The 18529-nt window shown below is 42.7% G+C and overlaps 2 protein-coding genes across 9 annotated transcripts in view; one reads left to right on the top strand and one right to left on the bottom strand.

The window, feature by feature from the left end:
• Positions 1-8812, bottom strand: part of LOC113438576 (testis-expressed protein 2-like) — a 37291-nt gene extending 28479 nt beyond the window's left edge. For 3 of the 8 annotated variants that reach the window (XM_087912523.1, XM_087912522.1, XM_087912521.1), the window contains exon 1: positions 5187-7120. The gene's annotated coding sequence lies outside the window, so the exon portion shown is untranslated. Of the gene's footprint in view, positions 1-5024; positions 7121-7305 lie in introns of those variants that run through there. The other 5 variants (XM_087912518.1, XM_087912524.1, XM_087912526.1 and 2 more) reach the window with 5 other exon arrangements.
• Positions 8813-9126: 314 nt separating this feature from the next.
• Positions 9127-18511, top strand: MSRB1 (methionine sulfoxide reductase B1). Its single transcript, XM_026703993.2, has 4 exons — positions 9127-9220; positions 13901-14043; positions 14941-15055; positions 16576-18511. Exons 1-4 carry the CDS (start codon positions 9166-9168, stop codon positions 16602-16604), a joined length of 342 nt encoding a protein of 113 aa, XP_026559778.1. The 5' UTR covers positions 9127-9165; the 3' UTR covers positions 16605-18511.
• The last annotated feature ends 18 nt before the right edge of the window (positions 18512-18529 follow it).

The following is an 18529-nucleotide window of genomic DNA, read 5'->3' as shown; positions in this document are numbered from 1 at the left end:
CATCCACTAGGACTCAAAGGTCCCTCTCACAATTGCTGTTTTGGAGTCACGTTTTGCCTAATCTGTACCTTTGGTTTTTCCTGCCTAAGTGTAAAAGTGGCACTTACTCCTTTCATCATGAAGTGCTTTGAGAAATTGGTCTGCTGGCACATCGTTTCTGGTCTTCCGCATACATTTGATAAACACCAGTTTGCATACACAAAAAGTAGATCTACAGAGGATGCTATAGCCATCACTCTTCACACTGCTCTGACTCATTTAGAACAGCAGGGGGGCTACGTGAGGATGCTTTTTGTGGATTTTAGTTCTGCGTTTAACACAATTCTTCCACATAGACTAGTGTCTACACTTCTGGACCTTGGGCTTTCTAATTCAATCTGCCTTTGGATTATGGATTTCCTGTCTGGATGCTCACAGAGGGTCAGATTAGGTAATCATACCTCTTCAGCCCTTATTCTTAACACTGGTACATCACAGGGTTGCGTGTTGAGTCCCTTACTCTATACTCTTTATGTGCATGATTGCATTCCCATTCATGCTAGTAATGCTATTGCTAAATTTGCAGAGGATACAACAGTGGTGGGACTTATCTCTGGGAGGGATGAGTCTGCCTACCGAGATGAGGTGGACCGGTTGCTTTTGTGGTGTGGAGACAATAACTTGGTCCTCAACACCAATAAGACCAAGGAGCTTATAGTGGATTATAGAAAGAACAGATTTTATATATTAAAGAGACCACCCCCAGCAAAATTGATTTATACCGATGATGATGGAAGAATACTAATGGTGGAAATAATGGACTATAATACGAAAACACTCCTGATTGCAATCTATGCTCCAAATGACAAACAAGAAGAATTCTACAAAAAATTACATATGAAAATAATTGAACTGGACTAAGCTAATATAGTTATGATGGGAGATTTTAATGGAATTGTAGACAATAAATTGGACTATACAGCACAGAAAACAATAAAGCAAAACAGAAAGACACTCCCTAAATCTTTTTTTTAAATGGTAGATGAAATAAACTTGAAAGATACATGGAGAGAAAGAAATGCTAAAACTAAACAATATACCTTCTATTCAAATAGACACTTATCATGGACCAGAAAAGATATGATATGGATGTCAACAGAATTAATAACTAATATTCAAGAAATAAATATTGAAACAAGTACTTGGGGCAGATCACAATCCAATGACAATTAAATGGAAAGGACAAAAAAGAAGATCTAGATCAGGGGTTCCCAATCTGGGGTGCTTGCACCCCCTGGGGGGGTGCGAGACGATATTCCAGGGGGGGCGAGAAAAGTCCAGGTAAATAATAGGATATTGGCTATATGTGGGCATTTTTATTTATTATGCAATGGATTAACTTTGTTTTCATTTTAGAGTTAAGTATCGTTATTTAGTGGCCGTCACACACATAGCTGAAAAGATTCAATCCTACCATATATTTAATGCGTTCAGTAGTTCCTAAAGTCTAAATTTCAGGGGGTGAGAGGTTCGAGTGAAATTTCTTTAGGGGTGCGGGGCGAAAAAAAGGTTGGGAACCACTGATCTAGATGGACATTAAATAATACTATTTTAAAGGAAAAAGACTTCACACAGTGGATGGAGAAAGAATTGGCCTTTTTCTTTAAGAGAAAACAAAAAAGAAGATACATCAATTCAGAATGTATGGGATACAATGAAGGCATATGTTAGAGGCTTGATAATAGACTATACAAGGAAAGGAATACTATGAAAAGACTAGCCTCTAAGACCTTAGAGCAGGGGTGTCCAACCTTTCACCTTCTCTGGTCCACATTAGAAGATGAAAATTTGGTTTGGGCCGCACATAAAATAAAATAACAGTAACGATACCTGATCATCCAAAAAAACCATAGAAAACATAGTTAACATATTAAATGTATTTGGAAATTAAGTTAGTGAGATGTTTTTATTATTTATTATTAATTATTTATTTAAAATTATTTTTTTTTTTTCATGGTTTTTTTATCACGGTTTTTTTATCACAGTTTATTTTCCGGCCAAATTTTGCGTGTGGGGGGGAGAAAGCTTGCTCGCCTCGCGCCTACCTCTCCTCCTGCAAATGGCCCGGCTGGATGAGGCAGGACTGGAAGGCAGAAGCAGCAGCGGCGGTGGGGAGAAGAAAGACTTAAAAAATATTTAAATAATTTTATTCATCCTGATCAAAATGGATTTCTGCCCAAGAGACAAATTAAAGACAATATGAGAGTAATCTTGGACACCTTGGAATATTACGAGGCACATCCTGAAAAACAAATGGTTCTGATATTTCTAGATGCACAGAAGGCATTTGATAATGTGAATTGGCGATTCATGTTATTACTGTTGGAACAGATGGGTTTTGCTAGAAAATTTATTCAAGCAATAGAAGCTATATACGATAAGCAAATGGCAAAGGTAATGATAGAGGGAGAACTGACAGAATCTATCAATATAAGAAAAGGAACAAGACAAGGGTGCCCACTATCACCTTTGCTGTTTGTGTTAACTTTGGAAGTGCTAAACAGAAATATTAGAGATGAAAAGAATATAAAAGGAATGAAAATCAAAAAGGAAGAATTTAAGCTAATAAAGATAAGACAAAGATCTTGACAAAGAATATGCTATTAAGACAAAAGGAAGAACTGGCAGACCTACTGAAAATTCAGGTCACGAATAAGATCAAGTACTTGGGGATATATTTGACAGCAAGATGTAGTACATTAAAAGAGAATAATTATATCAAACTTAAACAGCAGATAGTGCTAGATGTGGTGAAATGGGAAAATTTACAACTGTCACTAATAGGGAGAATTTCAACAATCAAGATGAATATATTACCCAGAATTTATATTTGTTTCAAACAATTCCAATTAGACTTAGAAAAGATTACTTTGAAGATTTAAATAAAATTGTGTTGAAATATATATGGCAAGGTAAGAAAGCGAGAATAAAGTTAAAACTTTTGCAAGATGCTAGAATTAGAGGAGTATTTGGTTTGCCTAATAGGGAGTTGTACTATCAAGCTACAAATCTGATGTGGGTTAAGGAATGGATAACACTAAGAAATACTAGATTGTTGACATTAGAAGGACATGATTTGTTGTTGGGGTGGCATGCTTTTTTATGGTATAAAGGAACTAAAACAGGTATTTTAGAAGACATTATATACAGGAGTCTCTGTGGTTAAACTGGGAGAAGATAAAAAGACAATATTATTTCAAAATTCCAGTCTGGCTATCGATTATTGAAGCATTTTCTTATCCTATAATATACAAAAAGGAACAAACAGTTAGATATGGTGAAATATTGAATGAAAAGGGTGAACTCAAATCTATACAAAAACTAGAGGAACAAGGTATAAAGATGAATTGGTTTTCATATGCGCAAATACATTCAAGGTATGATAAAGATTCTAAAATGGAAGGTTTCTGTGATAAATTGACTGATTTAGATAAGATTTTGACAGGTACTGATGAAAAGGTGATTAAAAAATTGTATGGATATTTATTGGAAATTAAATTAGAAGAACAAGTTAAAGAAACTATGATTGCTTGGGGAAATTTGGATATGGAATTTTGGATATGGGATTGATTTAGAGAAATGGCAGAAATTGTGGTCTCAAAATTATAAAAATGACAATGTCAACAGCATATAAAGAAAATTTGCATAAGATGTTTTACAGGTGGCATTTCCCCCGACAAGAATAGCAAGAATGTTCAAGAATAAATCTGAAAAATGTTGGAAATGTCATCAGACACCTGGCTCATATTACCATATGTGGTGGACTTGTGCAGATGCTAAAAAATACTGGACTAAAATCCACATGTGGTTGGAAAAAATGACAAAAAAACATATAGATTTGAAACCAGATATATTTTTACTGGGAATTTTACCTGAAATATATAGTAAAGACTTGAAATACCTGATTGTAAATGTATTAACAGCGGCTAGGATTGTATTTGCTAAAAACTGGAAAAATGAGAAAATACCATGACAGGAGGAAATCATTAAGAAAATATTGGAATGTGCTGAAATGAGTAGATTGACATTTGAAATTAGAGAACAAGAGGATAAACAATTTTATAACATTTGGGATCTTTTCTATCAATGGTTCGACAATAAAATACAGTAATGAAATATGTAGACTTTCAGAAAATAATAAATATATAAAGATGTACTTCTTTCTTATTATATCTACAAAATGATTTTAGGATAGATTTGGGATGTTAATATGAACTGTTATAAAATAAACTAAGTAAATTATGATTATCTTATAAAACACGAATGAATAAAAGTATAGTCAAATGATTAATAATGATACTAAGGTATTTAATTTTTGATTGAAAATATGAGATTATATGCAATGTAATTGTAATTGAAGACTACGAAATGGAAGCACAAAACAATTTGTAAACCAACTGGCACACTGTATGTACACATATGGAAGATAGTTTGATGTTTTTATGTTTTGTTTATGTTTGTTTTTAAAAACCAATATTTTTTTTTAAAGAAAGGGCAGGCAGCGACCTCTTTCATCTACAAAGGCCTTTCCTCCTCCAGATCCTTCCCTTTGGCAGGGGGTCAACTGGGCAGGGGGGGGGGGTTGCAAAGGAGGCGCTGCAACCTGCCTCCTGAATGGAACCAGCACTTCCAGGCGCAACAGGGAATCTGCAGCTGGTGGGGAATAGGTGGAAGCATTCCCTCCCAAGGTGGAGAAGGAGGGACAGACCAAGTTTGAAACTACCCCCCACCCCCCAAAAGAGTGCATCACCTCTGGTGCAAAGCCATTTGTGTCTCGGAAAGGGGAGTTTACAACCTCCTTTCCTCTTTTTCATTATTCTCAGGTTTCATGGAGTGAGCGTCACATTCCTTTTCCTAAGTTATTTGCTTAGCATGAAAAGTAAACGACATTCAAAGAAATTTGTCCTTGTGTGGGATACTTAGAGTCGCCCTTCTCTATCACACTCACATACACAATCCCTCCCTGCTTATAAACCCTTCTCTACTTTTTTTCCTTTGCAGCAGTTTATCCAATAAGAAGTTATGCTTTTCTGATTTGGCCTCTGAATTCCGCAAAGAGCACATTTGAAGCCTGCATCCTGCAATGAGAATGGAATGGAATGAAATAAAGCTTGCATATATCTGCCCCTCATCTTTGCCAAACTCACCAATCTTTTCCGACCCTCCAGCCCAGATCGAGGCTCCTTGGGGGTCACCCCACGGCGGGGATCCTCTTCATGTGGCTTGGCAGCTGCAGGCCACCAGATTATCTCCCTGCTTGAATGGGAGCGCTGTAGCTCGCCCTGATGCTCTTGGCTTGTGCCTTGACCGCATCAAAGTCCAGCTTCCGGGATCCATATGCCACTGCTGCTGCCGTTCCCTCCAGGGCTGCCACCCTGCACTCAAGCCCCAAACATGGAGCGTTTTGGATGCCCTGGGAGCTGCCTCAGTGCAGGCTGCTGCTGCTGCTGCTGCTGCAGCCTGGGTCCATCTGCAGGAGAGGGCTGCTTCCGAGGAGTGTCATGCCCCATTAATCTGGGGTGAGCCTGGCAAGTCCCCTTGAAGTCTAGGTAATTCAGAGTCATGCTGCTTGCAGCCTCTAGGAAAGGAAGGAGAAACACAGCAGAAATCACTTTCACACACCGATGATCTGGCAGGGACTGAAATTAACTCCAGGGCTGTCCTGGTTCCCACCTACTTTGTGTCCTACTGTGATGGGTCCTAAAAACAGGCATCTTTCTAGACCCCTGACCTTATTCCAAGTGCCCCCCTCCATGGTGCACTCCAGTCCTCCCCCCTTCCACAGCCTATCAGTAGCAAGATAAGCTGAGCCTGCCAATCCTGACCGATGGATCAGCTTCCCTCCCTCTGCCCCACTTGCCATGTGCTCAGCTCTTTCTCCTACAGCCCATCAAGGGAAACAAACATGCACAGAGGCCACTCGGCCATCCAGAGCCCTTGTAAGGATTTTGTTGTGGGGGCTCATGTTCTCAAAAATGGCTTCCCTGCCTGCAATTCCTGTTCTTTCCAGCTAAACGCCAAGTCCTTCCCTTCCTATTAGGAGCTTAAGGAGGAACTGGCTCCTGATCTTAAGGTGCCTTGTGGCCCATGGGAGCCATTACATGCAAGCCCCCCCCCCCTTCCAAGGCTTGGCCTGCCAGTAGAGCAGCTCTGCTTCAGAGCCAAAATCCCAAAATAGGGAGGGGGGTTAATCCCCGGGTTTTAGACAACTGTTCAACGCTGGAGGAGAGAATATCTTAGTTGCATTTGCACAACACTCTTTGATTATAGATTTGTACCCTTTTCTGGTGTGTATGTAACCTAATATACTAATGCACTAAGCTCCCAAAAACCCTGCCCTGCCTAACAGCTTAGTATGTTATGTAAAAGAAAGCCTGTTGTGCAAATGCCTCAGCTAAATCTTTACTCAGCTTGGGGGGAGTACAACTGTGCAATTGAAGCTCTGCCTAATTGCAGTTTTCACTGCCATTGTGACTCTTTCACAACGTTGAACTCTGCTTGCTTAGCATGTTAGCACCTGCCTTCTGAATAGGACTCCCCCTGGCCATACATTGAGTTGTCATAATGTTCTGCAAGGCACTGGATACCTGGCCGCTCTCCTAGACTTTGGGCAGGGTGGGGGCAGCCCGGATAAGATTTGGTGTGGAATGATTTTATTCTGCTCCCTATGGTCTTCCTGGAAGTTTCTTGTTATTGTTCTGGCTTTTTTGTTAGGTCAAGTACCCAGAATCTTTGCCAATGTGGTGCAATTATTATCAAGACCGTTCATTATTAGAAGCATATTTTGCAAGTATATTTTTTCTGGTAACTAAGGATAGAGATCACACATTGAAGGTGAGGAGAATAAAGATTATCACCCTGTTTCAGCCAAAGAGACCAGGATCACAGCTCACGCTGCCTGTTTTGTTTTGCTTATTTTTTAAATTCAGCCAATAAATAACATTTCAGAAACCAAGGCTAAAAAGAGGTTAACTGATGTTAAAAATGTATTTGTCTAGTAATGATACCAATGGGGGAGTAAAGAAGATAATAAGGATAAATAATATTACCATCACACAACGTGGCTAAATATACATTAGACAGCAGCACTCTTGAGAAATTGAGCAGAGTGAGGGCACCAGGGGAAAAAACTGTCCCTGCGTCTACTTGTTTTGGGATCACCCTGATCTTTGAACAATTTGTAAAACAAAAACAAAAACCCAACCCATTTCATTCTTTTAGTGATTTTGTCATGTTTCAATAACATCTCAGCAATAGAAGAAATACCTTGGTCTGTGACATTTAATTTTAATTGTTTTCAGCAAAGTTTCAGGTGTCCTCAAGAAAATGCTTGAAGATTCCTCCCAGGTGGAACATTAATGGTTTGAGCTAGGTTTAGTTTTCAGTCTTCTACCTGCTAGGACAGTGGGAGCTTACTGCAAAGTCAAACATCATTAAAGCCACCATTAAAGTATGCAAGTTCTATTGCTGTCCTAGCAGCGTTTTGGGCCAGATATTATATTGTACCCAGCTATGTTTATATAGAGGCTTTTTGAATAGAGGCTTATTCAAATAAAATTCCTGAATCCTTAATAAGAATGGCATACTTGGCCCCTAAGGCTCTAACAGAAACATGCTCACCTCCTCAGGACGGTTCAACTTTAAGATGACTCCCAGGATTCCCTGGTCTGCCATGCTCTGTTTTAGGGACTCCTCCCAGATTCTGGCTAAAACCAACCTTATGGGCATCCTCTCCAGCCCATCTTATATTGCTGCACAGTATTCATCCTTGGGAAAACAAAAAGAGTCAGGATCTTGCATGTTAACCTTTCCATCCCAGAAATGTTTATCTTCAGCCACCCTTGAGGGGATGAGAGCGGAGGATCGTGGATCAAGATGTGCAAACAGATATTGTCAGTATCTCACATGGTACACTGCTGCGCTATAGTAGTCCCCAAACATTGTAATACTATTTGCATGCCCGATACAGGATTTTCCACATTGCCATGAATGGATGTGTTACCCATCAGGATGTAATTAATACTAATAATCTCCGGTATGAATGCAGGATTATTCAGATTCCAAAATCAAATCTGTTTATATTTGTTACTTCTTCTACTTTATACTCAACAACAAATGGAACTAATAAAGCTCATCATGAGTGTCCATACTACAGTGACCAGTCTGTCAATATCTCTAAGAAAATCTGTTATTGGAAATCAGTTTAGCTTCCATGTAATGTAAATTATCCCCTATTTGTACAAGGTAGATTTCCTGACCTTCTAAACCGTTGGCTGGTGTTAGGCCATAAAGGAAGCTAAGGAAATGTGTCAGCTCCATCTTCCTCCGCCAAATGCAAATGCTAAGCTGGAAATTCAGGTGGCCTTTTCTAAATCGCGAACCATTTCCCATTTTGAGATACACTAACCGGGAACACAAAGTCTAAGAGAACATTGGCGGGAAACCTCCCACCAAATGACTGAGCCAGACGGCAAGATCGGTGCTTGTACTTGAGGCAGTGCAGATACAGTGCAAGTGGGACTCCCTTCGACGTCTCTGAAACCAGAGGGAGCCTTCCCCATTCCGAAGGGTCATAAACGGCCTCGGGCAGCAGCGCGACGGAGGAGCCTCGGCTTCCCGCTTCCAGAGCCTCTTGCGCGGCAAGGCCTTCCACTCTCGGGCGGGCCGAGCGGCGCTGCCACAAGCCGGCCCGCCCGCCTTCGGGTGGCCGCCGGGCCTTCTCCAAGGAGGCGGCCCCGTAGAAAGCGGCCGGGGAAAGGCGGCGCTTCCCCCAAGGGCTGCAAGAGGCCATTAGGGGACCGCGCCCCGGTTCAAATGGGCCCCCTTGGGCAACTCTAAGCACGCAGCCGCCCCGGACGACGGGGCCCCTTTGGTTGTTGCACCAAGCCAGCCACCTCCTCAAGCGCAGCCCACCGGCGGGGCCAGCCCAGAAGCAGCGGTGCCGCCCCGCCGCCCGCCGGGGAGGCGCTACCTGCGCAGCGCCGCCCCCTGCCGCCCTCGTCGCTGCAGGAGGAGGACGAGGAGGAGGAGGAGGAGGAGCGGCGGCCGCCCTTAAAAGGGGGCGCCCGGAGCAGCGGCGGCGGCGGCGGCGGCAGGCGGGCCAGCAAGCAGGCGGGCGGGGCAGCCATGGCTTTCTGCAGGTTCTTCGGCGGGGAGGACTATCAGGGCCACTTCGAGGCCGGTAAGGCGAGAGCGCGGCGGGGAAGCCTGGCTCCAAGCGCCTTCGGCAGCGGCTCAGATTGCGGAGAGCGTCCGGCCGAGCTCCCTGCTGGTCGTGGGGTGGGGGATTTCCCGGAAAGCAAAGGAGTCGGAGGTCGGGAAAGTTTTTGGTGACCTGCAACCCCCTCCCCAGGCAGGAGACCTTGCTGGGGAGGTGGGAGGGGCGGAGCTCCTGTGTCCTGGACCAGATCCCGAGGGGGATTGGAGGTCGTCTGGTGTTAAAGCCCCCCGTCTATTTCAAGCAGACCACACCCCTAGGAGGCAGGGCAGGGCGAGACCCGGCGAACGTCCCCATCGCGGATGCTCAGGGAGGGCGTGCGCCAGCCCTCCAGGGCCGGAGAGGAGGAAAGGGAGTCCGCGGGACGACGAATGGCGCTCATGGACAGGATCTTGCAAGCCCCCCCCCCCCTCCCTTTTATGCCCCAGTGGCTCTGGAGGAGCCGGAACCCTCACCTCCCCGGGCTCCCTACTCTGTCTCTGATCGGCGCTTGAGGAAGAGAAAGTTCTCAGAAGCTTCCCGGGCTTGACGGGAGCAAGTGGGCAGCTGTGCTCGCGCGCACAGCTCCCAGCTCTTGAATAACAGAAGCCCCCCACGGCCCCTCTTAAGTCCCACCGGGACTACTAAGGAACGGTCCCAATTCCCGAAGCCAGGCAGAGGCCAGAACAAAGGCATTGGACGAGGGAAGAGTTGGGGTCAAGGCACGAACCAGAGGTCCAAAGTTCAACATGAGGCAGAACATGAGAAGCAGGAATCAGGTTGTTCCAGCAACGCCCATCCCTTTGGGTGGGATTGAATAGGCAACTCTGGTGTGGCCCCTCACAATGGGGAGGACTGCCTCCTTGCCAATAATCTGGCCAGCCAGGGTGGTGCCTGTCGCCTCTCTGCCCTGCACATCCTTGGAAGAGTGGACCCCACCTTTTCCTCCTCAAGCAGCTGCTGCTGTTCTTCCCCTGAAGCCTCCAGGCTGACCTGCTGCAGCTCCTCAGCTTTGTCTCAGCCTGCTGGCCAGCTGATTGTTCCGCTGGGGCTGCTCCCTCAAGCTGGAGCCTTGAGCTCCCTAGTCTAGCCTCTCCATACTGGTTTCCCCTGCGGTGCCAGGACCCAGTTCATCTTTCTCCCCCCCCCCCTCCTCTGAACTCTCCTCCAGTGTGGAGATCCATGATAGAAAGTTACAAAATACCTCACCCTTCCCTGTTTATCCTGAGGAGACCCAGTTTATGGCAGTAGTTCTATGTTAATATGTTAATCATGAAAGAAGGCATTTTCTCTATACCAGAAAGGCCTCCCACATGCTCCTAAACTGCTATCTTGGAGCATGAAGCAAATGGGGAAGCTTCAGCATGGGCAGATCCACTTATGCAATCTGCTATTTGCTGACAGTCAAGAGGCAAAAGCAAAAGCTAAAATGATCGGTATTGTTTTTAAGAAGCCTCCTTGGGTATCAAGGGAGTTTTTCCATTAAAAGCTACTTCTCCCACTTCATGGGCATTTCCAAATTTGGGTGCAGCAGTTCAGATATTATGGGATGCAGCACTGTTTCCTTGCCTTACTCTTTTGCTTTAACATTGCAGTAACGTTCCTCTGGCCCATCAGGATTGTTGCTCTCCCAAAGTATATCTGGAAAATCTGTTCCTAAAAATATACTGCAGCCTTTGTCATCCTCTTGTGCAAGAAAATCCCTCTGCTTGTGGAATCATCATAGCAACAGAGACAATAATGCCATTATTTTCATTCATGATAATATTTCAAAAGCATTCTATGGAGATAGATATTTCTCTTAAATGTATGCCAAATTCATTACTCTTTTTAACTTTATATCGTAGTTTGGCTCTTTACAGTACAGAATTCCTTTCCGACAGCAGTTAATGATTTGGGCCTTCCTCTTGGGGCTTCTTTCATTCTCACACACTATTGAAGACTCAGATCGTCAAGCTAAGAGACCTCCCAACCTTCCAACCCTCATCTCTGCATTGTCCACTGTTGCTGTAGAGTTGCCATCTCCAGCCTGCAGTCTCACTTTCTGTTTCTGGTGGCTCCTTCATTCCCTGATGGCCAGCAGCTCCTTCTTTGATTGCATATTCACAGGCCCTGATTTCTGCCACCACTTCATGTTCAAGAATAAAATAGTTTCTTCCACCATTTCCCATAGCTTCCTGTAACAAAGAAGTCAAAATTGTGTCAGTTGCTGGTTTCCCTACGTTTGTCATTTTACTCTTCTTCCCAGGCAAAAGAAAAAACAGATCTGTCCAGTACCAACTTAAGTTTAGGTTTCTGGCTCTGCAGTCCTAACTGCAGAGTCACGGCAGAGTCTGGCAAGTTTTGGCTCTGGGGTATGTGGTTATATGTGCAAATTAGAATTGGCTTGGTGTTGCTCAGCTAATTATTATATTTTTGAGCAAATGTTTTCCCACTTCCAAAAAATCTAAGTCTTTTCAGACACAGGATATGTTATCCTTAATATTAATCTTTAATAGCAATAGCATTTAGACATATATGCTGCTCCATAGAGCTTTACATCCCCCACTAAGTGATTCACAGAGTCAGCCTCTTGTCCCCAACAATCTGTGTCCTCATTTTACCAATTGGAAGGATGGAATGCTGAGTCAACCTTGAGCCAGTCTGGTCAGGATCAAATTCCTGGTTGTGGGCAGAATTAGCCTGCAATACAGCACTCTAACCACTGCACCACAGGGCTTCTTAACTATAATGAAGCTGCACTAACCCTTGATTGTTCTTTGCCAACATGAGAATCCAGGTTCCTCATGAAACACTCTTGAAGCACTCTTCTTGAAGCAATCTCAACCCATGGCCGCTGCTTCTCAAATGTCCCACATTCCAGTGGATTCCCTGCCATCTCCTTCATGGCCTTGAAGCTGAACCCACGGAGATCTCTTGTCTTGAGAACTGCTCTTTCTTTCAGACAACTAGAATGATAGAATCAGAGTTGAAAGAGACCTTGGAGGTCCTAGTCCAACCCCTTGCCCAAGGCAGATCTTAAATCATTCCACTGGTTAATTGTTCTGTCAGGAAATTTCTCCTTAATTTCATGTTGGCTCTCTCTTTAACAAACTTTCACCCATTACTTCTTGTCCTCCTCTAAGGTGCTTTGGAAAATAGGTTGACCCCCTCTTCTCTGTGATAGTCCCTCAAATATTGGAAGGCATATGTCCCTCCTTCGGTGTTTTATACTTGTCCCTTTTTCCTCAGTTTGTTTTTATGCAACCATGTTGGTTTTGTTGAGATCTCGTTTTCCTTTGCTGCTATGAGAATATTTACAGTATATCACCCCTAATCCCTCTCTTTGTTAGAGTAGACGTACTTAGTTCTCTCAAACATTCATCATATGGTTTAGCCTCCAGACCCCTTATCAACTTTGTTGCTCTTTTTTACGCTCTTTCTAGAGCTTCAATATTGTTTTTGTGTTGTGAGCACAAGTGAACACTGAGTTTCAGGTTTGATTTTATTAGTAGTGTAGAATGGTATTAATACTTCATGTGTTCTTGATACTATTCGTCTATTCATGGATCCTAGTATTACATTGGCCTTTTTACATCTGCAGCATACTGCTGGGTCATATTTAAGTGGTTTTCCATGAAGACACCTAGATCTCTCTCACAGTTATTACTGTTGAGCCAGGTACCACCTATTCTATACCTGTGCATTTGTTTTTTTCTCATCTAAGTGTAATTCCTTACTCTTCTCCCCACTGAATTGCATTTTGTTGGACAGGGCCCAGTGTTCAAGTTTGTCATGGACCGGGGGTTGGAGACCCCTGCATTAGTGGATGGATTGCTTCCTTAACTTTTTTCTTGCTTTTTGCATATTGAAAGAAACTTTATTATTATTTTTTGCATTTGTTGCAAATCTTAGCTTGCCATTCTGAGCCTTTGCCTTCCTGACTTTGTCCTTTCAGATTTGGGCTATTTGCTGGTATTCTGTTTTAGTTTATATGTCCCTCCTTCGGTGTTTTATACCTGTCCTTTTTTCCTCTCAGTTTGTTTTTATGCAACCATGTTGGTTTTGTTGAGATCTCGTTTTCCTTCTCTGCTATGAAAATATTTACAGGTAGCCAACTTATGGCAGTAGCTAAGCCTGGGGATTAGGATAACTCATGAAAGCTGTAAAGCAGGTCACTGTGACCAATCTAATTTTACAACCTTTTATGTAGCAGTTATATATGTGAACTTGTTAAGGGAACACTATGGTCATTAGATAAACCCATTTTTCATCATGAGCCAGTTTTTGCCAGAAACCAAAAATAAATGTCAATTTCCAGGTAAATCATAAATGGCAGTCACATGACTGGAATCTTGCAAATTGCCAATCACCCAAAATGCAGCCATGTGACTGTGGGGAATGGGCATTGGAATTCAGAACTGGGTCTTGCCTAATGCAGGGATCCGGCATAACAGTTGCCAAGTGACCAGTCGTAAGTCGATAACTGCCAATAGAAATGTGTACAGAAGGAAAAAAAATGGCAACTTTCTAGAAAACCTGTGATGGTTATCAAATAATTTCTGGCTGATATTGAGATGAGACATGCTTCCCTCCGCACCCCAGCCTTCCTGTGAATGTGTGCCTATTTAATTCCTCCACATCATATATATTCTTCTTCCTCCCCATCTCCATCTTTGCTCACAGGTATATACATTTGTTCCAAATGCGGCTATGAATTATTCTCCAGCCAGTCCAAATTCCTTCATTCATCCCCTTGGCCAGCTTTTACCCATCCTATTCACAGCGACAGCATCTCCAAGTACTTAGAACGCCCAGGAGCTTTCAAGGTGAGGACTTGCTTCAATTGAGTCGAAGCTTGGCATGAATCGGTATCCCAAATGCAGCTGAAACTTGCTGGTAAATCTACTGATGCCCAGAGTTGCATTTGAAATTGTAGGGATTGTTTCCAAGGTTTGGCTTTGAAGAGAATCTGTTTATTCAGAAGGCAAGCAACTTCTTTAACAGGGCATCTTTCTTCATAATGGCATGAGGTAGAATTATCCTCATGTTTTACTTACTTCTTATAGCCGGTGTTGGTGCCGGTGTGGATTACAGTTTAAACATTTCTTGTCCTTTTCTTTTTTTAATATCGGGTCTACAGGTTTTTCCTCAAAATCTGAATTTACTTATTTTCTATAGATGCCCATCACAGACAAGCGATTCCAACTGTTTAAATTCTAAAACAAAAACTGTACAAAATAAATTACAGCAGCTGAGAAAATTGCAATATAAAACTAATTGTCAGAAAAGCCAAGAAATGTCACTCTTAACTCATTCGGGGGTTCAAGGTCAGACACATAGCCAGGTTTTTAAAGCCTTATGAAATTTTGTAACTGTGTTTCAAAAACAGTATAGTGCTTTTGAGATATTTTGTAGATACCATATTTTCAATTAGAAGCGTCTTGATCACTGCTTAAATATTATAATCAAAGACTGCCTTCCAGGAGGGAGACAAAAGAACTAGGAGAATTAATAGTAAGGAAGTAATTAGAAGAAGAAAGTCATAAGCTGCAGAGGAAATAGTATTTTCTTCTGAATAAACATTGTAGAAAAACTATGGGATTAGACATGGATTACTCTCTGTTATGGGCTATAATTCTGTTTTTCAGCTGATTGTAGGAAAAGGGTCTTTGTATAGAAGCAGCAGAGTTTTTATTCTTAATTCCCCTCTAATTTCCTTGCAGGTCTCATGTGGCAAGTGTGGGAATGGCCTGGGCCATGAATTCCTCGACGATGGCCCCCAAAAGGGCCAGTCTCGTTTCTGAATATTTAGCAGTTCTCTCACATTTGTTCCTAAAGGTACTGTAAACCTACCACCTGCTCTTCCTTGCCCAGATTGTAAAATTATTTTTAATACTATCTTATAATGTAATATTTGGAAAAATAGTAATTTTGGCTGCAATGTTCTGCAGACCCCATGCAGCCTCATTGTGAAGATACTGAAATTCAGAGTTCTAAATGCTCAGAAAATGTACCAGTCGCTTTCCAGAACTGTATGAGAGGCTGTCCATTCTTCTATCCATTCATTGGTGGCTGGTGTTTAAAGGCTCCATTCAATCTATCCAGATCTGCCTGCCACACTGGGTTGAATTTTCCCAGGTTGGGGAAGAAAAAAGACACAAAATTCTTAAGACTCATGATTCCCATCCATTCCCTCAAAATAATTGAAACATGGGGACCAGTCTACTCTTCCTGGCCATCTTAACAGATTTGGAAGGGACCTTATAGGTCATCTAGTCCAACTCCCCCCACCCAAGCAGGAGACCCTATACCATTTCTGACAAATTGCAGTCCAGCCTCTTCTTGAAAGCCTCCAGGGATGAAGCTCCCACAACTTCTGACGGCAACTTCTGTTCCACTGGTTGATTGTTCTCACGGTCAGAAAATTTCTCCTTATTTCCAGGTTGAATCTCCCCTTGTTGATTTTCCATCCATTATTCCTCGTCTGGCCTTCGGGTGCCTTGGAAAATAGCTTGACCTCCTCCTCCAGTGGCAGCCCCTCAAATATTGGAACCCTGCTATCCTATCTCCCCTGGTCCTTCTCTTCACTAGACATGCCCAGTTCCTGCAACCATTCTTCATATGTTTTAGTCTCCAGTCCACAAATCATCCTGATTGCTCTTCTCTGCATTCTTTTTAGTCTCTCAATATCTTTTTTAGAGTCTGGTGACCAAAACTGGATGCAGTACTCCAGGTGTGGTCTTACTAAGGCTTTATAGAGTGGCATTAGTACCTCACTTGATCTTGATTATATCCCTCTGTTAGTGCAATTTAGCATTGCATTGGCTTTTTTGGCGGTTGCTGCACACTGCTGGCTCCTATTTAGCTGGTTGTCTACTAAGACTCCAAGATTCCTCTCCCAGTTACTGTTATTTAGCCTTGTTTCACCCAGTCTATATGTGTACTTTTGGTTTTTCTTGCCTAAGCGTAGGACTTTACATTTCTCTACATTGAATTTCATTTTGTTAGTTAGAGCCCAGTGTTCAAATTTGTCAAGATTCATCTTCTACAGCTTTCTCACATGAATATCCTTTTCTGAAAAAAATAAGATCATCCTTCACACACAAAAACCACCAAATTCTCTGGGCAACTGACCTCGGAACTCTCCTCAATTATGGTGGAATGTTAGTTAGTTGCCCAATTTTTCACAGTGGAAAGTCCAACTGTTAAAGTCAAGAGCAATATACATTTTGACAGTCAACAGTTTACTGAGTAGATTTTAACTTGCTGCCAAAGAATTCTTCAAATTTTGTCTGCAGCAAAACAGCTCCTCTGCTTAGAATGAGAACTGTTGAGCTATCTCTTTCTCTATTTTCCAGCTCAATCTGGGAAGAACATGGACAAATAATCAGGCTGACAGTATTTTGGCCAACTCCACTCGTGAGCCTTTGGTGTTGGATGGGAAGCCTCCATTGCAATGTGATCTTGAACTGAATGAAACCAACTCGCTGGACTTCTCCTCTTCCACCATTCAGTTCTCCAAGTGCTGGAAAGCCACACCCCAGAATTCCCCCAGGAGTTCCATATGCCAGAATATTTTGTCCCAATTCAGATGTGAACTGAACTTGCTCAGGTTATTTTGCTTAAACTAGCAGGCCAGGGACCTCTGTCTTAATAGAATCAGGCAGTGGCGTTTTTCAGCAGCTTTTTTCAGGTGTTTCTGGCTTCCCCCCTCCCCACTGTTTGTTTCCACTGCTTATGTTATGCCAAAGAGAGGAGAGTTAGTACCAATTGAAGCCCTCTTTCTTCACTGGGTCCTGAGTGAACAGCCTCGTAGCCTTTGCACCCATATGGAATCAAAGAGATGGGGTGGGCCTTTATAGATTACTTCTAAAACCCGCAAGAAATGTGGCAGGAAGCAATGGTGCCTCTGGAGGATTTTTTTTTGAAATGTTTAAAATGTGTGTTGGGGGTTTTGGTGGAGCTCAAGACCCCTGTGTTGCACCAGATCCCACCAGTCATCTCCCTCTAAGCACATTCCTCCATCAGGACTCTGCTCTAGCAGTTCCTGGAGGTTAAGCAAGGCAATAATTTTAATGGTCTGCTCCTGGCCAGAAGGTGCCGCCATTGCTGTTATAAGATTTACAGATGGGCTGTATTTAGGTTCTCCAGAAGGCCCCTTCTTCTTCCCTTCAGCAGACAGTCTGCATTCCTGGGTCCCTTGTCCATGACACTGTGGAACACCCTAAAATACTGCTACTCCAAAATCTTTCCTCGGGTCCCTCCATGCGTTCTCAAAAATGTACTTGCCTTTTCCTCCTCTCTCAATGTGAGCAAAACTTTCTGGCATCTGAAACCATCCTTCTGTCAAGTGGCTCCCTTTCTACTCCCTGGCATAACATTAGCATCTGGTGGATGCCACAAGCATCATGATAACATCACACAGTGGATGTGAATTATGTAATATCTGCTGCACATTATTTCAGAGTTTCCATAATGTTGCTATGATGCTTATGATGTCACTTGGCGTCCCATATGTCTATGTATCTTGGGGGGCATTTTCTGGTATAGCATCATGGTATGAATTGCCCCATGTAAACCCATTCTGGAAAGCAGGGGTGAGGAACATCTATATGAGCTTCCCAGAAAATGCTCCCAGGGATATTCTTTTTTGTACATGATACAGAGTTTTTGCATATGATACAGAGCAAGTATACAGCACCTTTAGATCCACAGAACTCTCAGGAAAAGAAAATGAGCAACCCTGCTGGCATTGTTTGCATACAACAGAAATGAACTTACGTTTTTAAACTGTTAATTGAGAAACACATGAATTGATTTCAATTTGAATTCACTTCAGCTGCCCTCAGGATCCTTTTGCGTCTCCATTAAAAACAAAGGTCACAGAAAGGCAAATGAGAGCCTCACTTCTGAGAGCTGCCAATGAATGGGAAATACATGAAAGGAGAGGTTGTTGGTCTTATCTAGGTTGGAACTTGTTGAGGTCACTTACAGTTCCTAGAACATGCTGTGAGTGACAAAGTTGGATCTGAATTAGAATTTAGCTGTCTTTTGGTAGCCCTGCACCAAAGAAAATAGAATTTGGCTGGTTGTTCTCTGGGGCAAAAAAATTGCATCCCATCACATGTACAAGCTCTAAATCAGGGGTGTCCAACCTTTCACCTTCCCTGGGCCACATTAGAACATGAAAATTTGGTTTGGGCCGCACATAAAATAAAATAACAGTAACGATACCTGATCATCCAAAAAAACATAGAAAACATAGTTAACATATTAAATTTATTTCGAAATGAAGTTAGTGAGATGTTTTTA

The sequence above is a fragment of the Pseudonaja textilis genome, chromosome 14, assembly GCF_049901715.1.
Source record: "Pseudonaja textilis isolate UNSWEBS1 chromosome 14, rPseTex1.2, whole genome shotgun sequence".
Taxonomy (NCBI): domain Eukaryota; kingdom Metazoa; phylum Chordata; class Lepidosauria; order Squamata; family Elapidae; genus Pseudonaja; species Pseudonaja textilis.
The sequence above is the reverse complement of the archived record's forward strand: the minus strand, read 5'-3'. Positions and strand labels throughout refer to the sequence as shown.